At 45.5% G+C, this 8,107-nt stretch overlaps 1 protein-coding gene across 1 annotated transcript in view; it reads left to right on the top strand.

Annotated features, from left to right (window-relative positions):
* Positions 1-8,107, top strand: part of DNAAF1 (dynein axonemal assembly factor 1) — a 23,425-nt gene that overhangs the window by 7,212 nt on the left and 8,106 nt on the right. The window contains exons 6-9 of the mRNA XM_012806099.2: positions 1,804-1,925; positions 4,430-4,647; positions 5,856-5,860; positions 7,166-7,451. Of these exons, the coding sequence (XP_012661553.2) occupies positions 1,804-1,925; positions 4,430-4,647; positions 5,856-5,860; positions 7,166-7,451 (631 nt within the window). The remainder of the gene's footprint in view (positions 1-1,803; positions 1,926-4,429; positions 4,648-5,855; positions 5,861-7,165; positions 7,452-8,107) is intronic.

Below are 8,107 nucleotides of genomic sequence, written 5' to 3'. Positions count from 1 at the left end.
GAGCCGGTGGTTGGGACTTTAACATAAGAATTTTGAGGAGGAACCATTCAGCCCATAGCAAAAGCAGTTGCCTTACAGTTGTTTTGTGATTGCTTTAAACTCTTCACACACTGGGTACCCCTTTATTGGCTGCCCCGGGGCATATTTCTCCTGCCCTCTGCAGGATAGGTCACTTGAAAACAAAGCAAGAATGGTGGAGATGGCGTGGGGAATGCTAAACTAACTCATTTAAAACGTATTTGTCTTCTCCAATAACAAAAAACAAGTTTTATTTATTTTATCATTATTATTATTTTAGAGACAGAGTCTCACTTTGTCACCCTGAGTAGAGTGCCATGGTGTCATCACAACTCTCAGAAACCTCAAACTGTTGGGCTCAAGTGATCCTCCTGCCTCAGCCTTAGGAGTAGCTGGGACTACAGGTGCCCACTATAATGCCCTGCTAATTTTTTTTACTAGGTGGGTCTAGAACTCCTAAGCTCAGGCAGTCCACCTGCCTCAGCCTCTCAGACCGTGAGCCACCACACCCAGCACAAAACCTACTTTAGTATTATTATTTTTAAGAATACTATTCTTTTTATTTATTTTCCTTTTGCAGTTTTTTTTGGCCGGGGCTGGGCTTGAACCCGCCACCTCCGGCATAGGGGGCCAGCGCCCTACTCCTTTGAGCCACAGCGCCACCCCCAAACCTACTTTAGATATAAGTATTTAATCAGTTTAGGCAAACTGATTTTTAAATGGTTCTCCACATGTTGCCTTAAATTACTCACCTTCGAGTTTCTTAAGGCAAGAGAGGAGGCGATAGGATTTTAAAATGGGGGCTGGTGACAGCTTGGTATTGGGAACTGCTTTCTCTTTCCTGGGCCCACCTGACTTCTAGGAGATCTGTGACACCCCCTCCTCCATCATCCCACACAAGCTCCCCCCCACCCCCCCCCCCCCCCCCCCCCCCCCCCCCCCCCCCAACCCCCCCCCCCCCCCCGGCTGGCAGGACTCGATGTCAGTGTGTGGGCACTGTCTGTCCTTTCCCTTAGTCACTGTTCATCTCATCTGCCCAGCAGCTGTGTCTGTTTTCTTAAAATGGTTCCTGGCTCTGAAGGAAAGAAAATGATCAATTAGACTGAGATTAATTTCTGTAAAAGAGATGGGGTAGCAAAACTAATACAATCAACTGCACTTGGGAGAGTCCTCCGGAAATGTTTTCCAATATTGTTCTGGAAGGACAAGGAGATCTCAGATCTAAAGTTCAAGAGGAAAAGGCTGCTCAATCATCTGGACAGTTCCGTTATCACAAGAGAAATGACCTGATCTCTCCACTCAGGTCACGAGAACATGATATCAGCACTTCTGTTCTGCTCAAGAAAATCAATTTGGGGAAGATTTATTCTATTTTTATGGAATGATATGTTTCCCAATTAAAAAAAGTAAAATAATTTTATTTATCTTCGTGAACGGCACATATAAGTTAATCATATCCTATTTAGTAATCAGTTGATCCTGCCTGTCTTCTTCTTCTTCTTCTTTTTTTTTTCTTTTTAAGAAACAGAGTCTCACTTTATCACCCTGGGTAGAGTGCAGTAGTGTCACAGCTCACAGCAGCCTTCAGCTCTTGGGTTTAGGTGATTCTCTTGCCTCTGCCTCCCGAGTAGCTAGAACTACAGGTGCCTGCCGCAAGGCCTGGCTGTTTTCTTGTTTCAGTTTGGGCAGGGCCAGGTTTGAACCCACCACCCTCGGTATATGGGGCCAGCACCCAGCTCACTGAGCCACAGGCACCGCCCATTGATCCTGCCTGTCTTCTTACAGCGTGTGCTGAATTTGATGGGAAACCCAGTCATCAGGAACATTCCGAATTACCGGAGGATAGCCACTGTTCGGCTAAAACACTTAACGTACCTGGATGATAGACCGGTTTTTCCAAAGGACAGGTAAGAAGAGAAAAAAGCATTTTGATTGCACTTTAACATTTAATAGCTGTGCATGCTTAATATATGCATTAAACTTTAAAACGTTCTGATTTTTGAGCATTTTCACACATCACTATTCTTTGGAAACAGGTTTAATGGCCACTTAATTGCCTACAATAGGAATCTGAGCCCTTATTCATAGGTTTTTATATTCCTCTGATAGATGCATATGTAAAACCTTTGGCCTCACTGATGAGTTCCTTGGGATAGAATTCTCTATGTGGTATTACTGGATTAAAGAATGTGGTTTGCGACTTTGAAAAAGCTCTTATTAATGTTTTTAGGAAGTTTGTACTAAGTTATAACCTCACCAGACACAGCCTTGTAGAAGAAACCTTGGCCAAGTTAGTTGATGGGTGAAGATGGCATCTCATTGCTCTAAATTTGCGCTTTCAGGTAACTGATGAGGTTGATGGTTTTTTCCTTTGGGCCATTTATCTTTCCTCCTTTGTGAAGATTCCATGCATGGCTGCTGTTTCCACCTTTCTTTTCTTTTTTTCTTTTTTTGCAGTTTTTGGCCGGGGCTGGGTTTGAACCTGCCATCTTCGGCATATGGAGCCAGCGCCCTACTCCTTTGAGCCACAGGCGTCGCCTCCACCTTTCTTTTTGAAGTACTTTTTTTATTGTTTCGTAAGAGTTTTTTTTTTTTTTAAATATTAGAAACTTTGTACTCTGGACTGCTAGGTTTATTTTCACTACCTTTATCTTTGTTATCTTAATTTTACTTGTAATTTAGGTTAATTTAGCAATTCTAACTTAGAATACAACCTCAGTAGTGCAGACGGCTTGATGAGAAGAGCAATCTGAATTTTGCACTCTACAGCATTTCAAAAGAAATGTAGCTCGTAATGCATATGTTTGAAAATTGACCAATTTAAATCAAACTAACAAATTATTTTGGGTGGCGCCTGTGGCTCAGTGGGTAGGGCGCTGGCCCCATATACCGAGGGTAGTGGGTTCAAACCCGGCCCCAGCCAAACTGCAGCAAAAAAACAACTGGGCGTTGTGGCGAGCGCCTGTAGTCCCAGCTACTCTGGAGGCTGAGGCAAGAGTAGCCTCAGTCGCCTCAGTCGCCGATACTCTACTGAGGGCAATAAAGTAAAAAAAAAAAAAAAATGGCTCGGCGCTTGTGGCTCAAGTGGCTAAGGTGCCAGCCATATACACCTAAGGTGGCAGGTTCGAATCCCCAGCCCGGGCCCGCCAAACAACAATGACGGCTGCAACCAAAAAATGGCCAGGCGTTGTGGCGGGCGTCTGTAGTCCCAGCCACTTGGGAGGCTGAGGCAGGAGACTCACTTGAGCCCAGGAGTTGGAGGTTGCTGTGAGCTGTGATGCCATGGCACTCTACCCAGGGGGATAGCTTGAGGCTCTGTCTCAAAAAAAAAAAAAATACTTCGAATAGAGCCTCCACTCCACTCTAGCCAGGTAAGAAAACCCAAAGGACTTGGGGAAGTTCCGCAGAAGCTGAATTGGCTCCCTAAGTCCCAGGCCCAGAGGTGGCAGGACAGCAACAGGAAGCCACATAGGGGCCTGATATCCAAGCCCAGCTCTGCTCCCACGAGCTGTGTTACTTGGGGTGAGCTCACTCACCTCCCTCGGCCTTACTTTCCTCATCTGTAAAGTGGGGATAATGACAGTAATACAAGAGTAACTGTGAGTAACAAGTGCTGGGCTCCCAGCGGGAGTGAACCAATGGGAGCCGCTGCCTCACCCAGGCAGTGCCGAGGAGCAGAGAGTATAAACATGGTGGGAGCACATGGCATTGCCAGGGTTCTGGATTTTAGCCATTCGCATTGAGGCCTAATGTCATCTTGTTTTAATTTGCACTTCCCTGCTGACATATGATGTGGAGCATTTTTCTCATGCTTATTTGCCGTCTGTGTGTGTTTTGGGGTGAGGTGTCCGGATCTTTTGCCCAGTTTTTTTAATCGTGTTGTTTGTTTCCTCATCTTTGAGTTTTAATACATCTTTGTATGTTTTGAATACAAGCCCTTCGTCAGTTGAAAAATATTTTCTCCCAGTCTGTGGCTTGTCTTTAACCTTTGCTCATTTTTAAATTGTACTGTCTTTTTATTAATGACTTGCAAGAATTGTTTATATTTTCTAGGCCTAAGACCCTTATCAGATATATGATTTGTAAATATCGTCTCCCATATTGCGGGTTGTCTTTTTACTTTATGGATGGTATTTTTTAGCCGTATGAGAATTTTAAATTTTGGTGGGGTCCAATTCCTCTATTTTTTTCTTGTCACTTGTGCTTTTGTTACCACATCTCAGAAGGCTTTGCCATCCACTGTACTTTAAATATTAAAATGTACATGTGCTGATTTTTATCCTTATAGCTACCTGTGTGATATGCCCTTTGTTTCAATTTCAAAGAAAATGAACAAGTTTGGTCAGATGGCAAATGTTTGGAACTTACTTTTAACTTGTAAAAATCCACACCTTCTTTATTTATTAAACAGAGCTTGTGCAGAGGCCTGGGCCAGGGGAGGGCACGCAGCCGAGAAGGAAGAGAGACAGCAGTGGGAGAGCCGAGAGCAGAAGAAGATTGCAGACAGCATCGAAGCCTTGGCATTGATCAAGCGGCGGGCGGAAGAGAGAAAAAGACGGCAGGAGAGTCAGGAGGCAGGTGCGAGCCCTGTGCAAGGACACACAGCCCAGGTCCCTTTAGATCAGTCTGGTCTGGGCAAGAGGGAGGTACGAGCCCTAGACAAGGACACAGCCCAGGTCCCTTTAGATCAGTCTGGTCTGGGCAAGAGGGAGGTGTGAGCCCTAGACAAGGACACAGTCCAGGTCCCTTTAGATCAGTCTGGTCTGGGCAAGAGGGAGGTGTGAGCCCTAGACAAGGACACAGCCCAGGTCCCTTTAGCTTAGGCTGATCCAGGCTGTCACACTCACAATTTGTCCTCTTGGGGATTTTTATTTATTTATTTATTTATTGAGACAGAGTCTTACTTTGTCACCCTTGGTAGAGTACCATGGCATCACTGCTCAGAGCAACCTTAAACTCTTGGGCTCAAGTGATTCCCTTGTCTCAGCCCCCCAAGTAGCTGAGACCGTAGCTGAAGATTTTTTTTTAATCCACTTATTCACATGCTTTCAGATCTGTCTGCAGTTGGCCTTGGCTACCAGCCGGGGCCAGAGAGGAAACTCTTAATAGTTACAAACACTTTCAAACCAGTTTCACTGATGGGAACACAAATGGTCAAAAATAGTCTCTGTTTTTCAAAATAAATGATGAATTAGTTTTCTATGGATGCCGTAAAGTGGGTGAAAACAAATAGTTTTCCAGCACCCGGCACGCTCCTGGTCACCCAAATGTGTAGGATTTTTACACACCAACCAGCTTCCCAGCACCAGCTGGGTGTTCTACAATTCAATTCAGTTCTGACACAACTCGACTTAGCACAGACTGCTTAGCCAGGCTGAGGGCAGTAGCCCCACAAGACTGCTCTCCACTCCTGCCCACAGCACTGCTTCTCACTTCAGATGCCAACCACCAGCCCCAGGTCCATCACCTGCACTTCTGACCAAATGGCTGTACAATCAGTGTTCCCATGACCCTCTCTTTGGGTTTGATCATTTGCTGAGGAATGTCCTTGGGCCCTGCAGTCCTTCCAGTTTGATCCACGATTTCTGAGTCCCTCTCCCTACCCTCCACTACCTCCCCCTAACTCCCCTGTTTAAAGGGTCTGTCAACTCTGGGGCACCCTGGTTTAGTGTGAATGAGCCCTCCCTACCCTACCCAGTCTACTATGCTAGGTCCTCAATGACATGACACCCCGATTATGTCTGGGGTGCTTGGACAGCACTTGGTGGAGGCTGTGATGGGTCCTGGATCCTGCCCGGTCCAACCTGACACGGGATTGTCGGTCTTCAGGATCCTAGAGCTGGTGCTCAGAGCATCTTCACAGCTAAGAACTCACCTTCCCCATCTGAGACCCAGAGCCAAGAGCCAGGCTCTCCATGGATGTTGTAAAATAGTATTTATTGCTTTTCACCTAATTATAAACTATGAATACACAGTATGTAGAAAATTGAGAAAAGAACAATAATTTAATCACAATAAGAACCACTCCATAGTGTAGTGTATGTTTCCTGGGTTTCCCCCAGATATACAACACATACATTCGTATATTAAAATGATACTAATTACATTGCTTTCTGCCTCCTATTTTCTTTTTCTTTTTTGGCTGGGGCTGGGTTTGAACCCACCACCTCTGGTATATGGGGCTAGCGCCCTACACCTTGAGCCACAGGCACGGCCCTTTTTTTTGAGACAGAATCTCACTATGTCACCCTCAGTAGAGTGCTGTGGCATCATAGCTCATAGCAACTTCAAACTCCTGAGCTCAAGCAATTCTCTTGCCTCAGCCTCCCAAGCACCTGGGACTACAAGCACCTGCTACAATGCCTGGCTACTTTTTTTGGAGATGGGGTCTCACTCTTGCTCAGGCTGGTTTCAAACTCATGAGCTCAGGAGATCCACCCACCGTGGCCTCCCACAGTGCTAGGATTAAAGGCATGAACCACCATGCCAGGCCTTCTGCCTCCTATTTTGAATTAACATACTGTATGCTATAACTGTTTTCCATAAAATAGACATTTTTTATAATATGTATTTTTTCATTTCTCAATTTTTTACTTTGAAATTTTTTAGATGTTCAGAAAAGCTGAAAGAATAATACAATGAATAGCTGTATTGTGTCCCCTTAGATTCACTGGTTTTTAATACTTTACCACACAATTGTCCTGTACACCCCCCCCCCACACACACACACACTCACTTTTCTCCGGAACCATTTGAAAGTGAAGGGAGACACGGAGGCCCCTAAGTCCCACGTGCCCTGAGAACTTCCTGCATTATGTTTTCTTAATGACTGTGTCCTTCCTATTCCATTAAATGATGTGCTCGTTGGTCCCTTCTGTGGACAGTCGGCGCCCTTTACTATTGATCACAAGCAGCACTTTGCTGAGTGTCCCTCGAGGAAGCTTCTTCAACCACTCCCCTAACCCTTTCTCTGGTCTGATTCTCAAGTTGTCTGCGTGTCTCTGATGGGTGCATAGACACCCTGGCTCTCCCCAGATGCTTCTAAACTCATTCATCTTTGGATTTCCCTCGTTTAGGGGAGACGCCACTGCCAAACAATGGAGAGAATGAGCTTGCCAGTGTGGACGGCCAGAAAGAGCCTCCCGAGCTTGCCAGTGTGGACGGCCAGAAAGAGCCTCCTGAGCTTGCCAGTGTGGACGGCCAGAAAGAGCCTCCCGGGGATGAAGAAACGAGGCTGAAAATGGAGCTGTTTGTTAAGGAAAGCTTTGAGGCCAAGGATGAGCTATTCCCTGAAATGCCCCACCGAGAAGAGGGGCTTTCCCCGGAGGTTAACAGGGAGACTGAAGATCAGGAGCCAGAGGGAACCCTTGCTGCCAAGGCCCCACCACCACCTCCACCGCCGCCGGCCCCGCCCCTGGGAGCTGCCAGTGAAGGTAATGCAGGTGTTGAGAGCATGGGGCACCCCTCCCCCAGGGCACCCAGCCGCTGAAGCCTGGATCTGAGTTTCACAGCTTCCTTGCTGGTGTTTCTAGAAGACAAAGTCCACGGGTAGACTCCTTATCTAGAACAGTGCTGCCCATTAAAAGTAGTTTAATAGCTACCATCTTTCCCCCAAAATAAGACACTGTCTTATATTTATTTTTTCTCAAGAAGACACACTAGGGCTTATTTTCAGGGGAAGTCTTCCTCTCCACTGAAATGCATGGTGTGGCTATGCAGATACACTGCATAGCCACGCCCATCACTAGGTCTTATTTTCGGGGTAGGGCTTATATTTAACAAATGGATGGAAATCCTGCTAGAGCTTATTATTTGGGTAGGTCTTATTTTCTGGGAAACACGGTATTACTCATTTAAAAAAAAGAGTAACCTCATTAAAAAAAGTAAAGGGAAACAGGTAAAACTATCAACGATATATTTGGCCCAATACACCTAAAATATAATCATTTTAATGTGGAATCAACATAACAATTTGGACCATTTTACTTTTTTCTGTACTGTCATCAAAACCCTGTGTGTATTTGACATGTACAGTGCGCGTCTCCCTTTGAACACTGAGTTTTCAGTGTTTTTTTTTTTTTTTTTTTTT

This window comes from Otolemur garnettii, unplaced genomic scaffold (assembly GCF_000181295.1).
Source record: "Otolemur garnettii isolate 467f Iridium unplaced genomic scaffold, OtoGar3 scaffold00047, whole genome shotgun sequence".
Classification (NCBI taxonomy): Eukaryota; Metazoa; Chordata; class Mammalia; order Primates; family Galagidae; genus Otolemur; species Otolemur garnettii.
The sequence above is the reverse complement of the archived record's forward strand: the minus strand, read 5'-3'. Positions and strand labels throughout refer to the sequence as shown.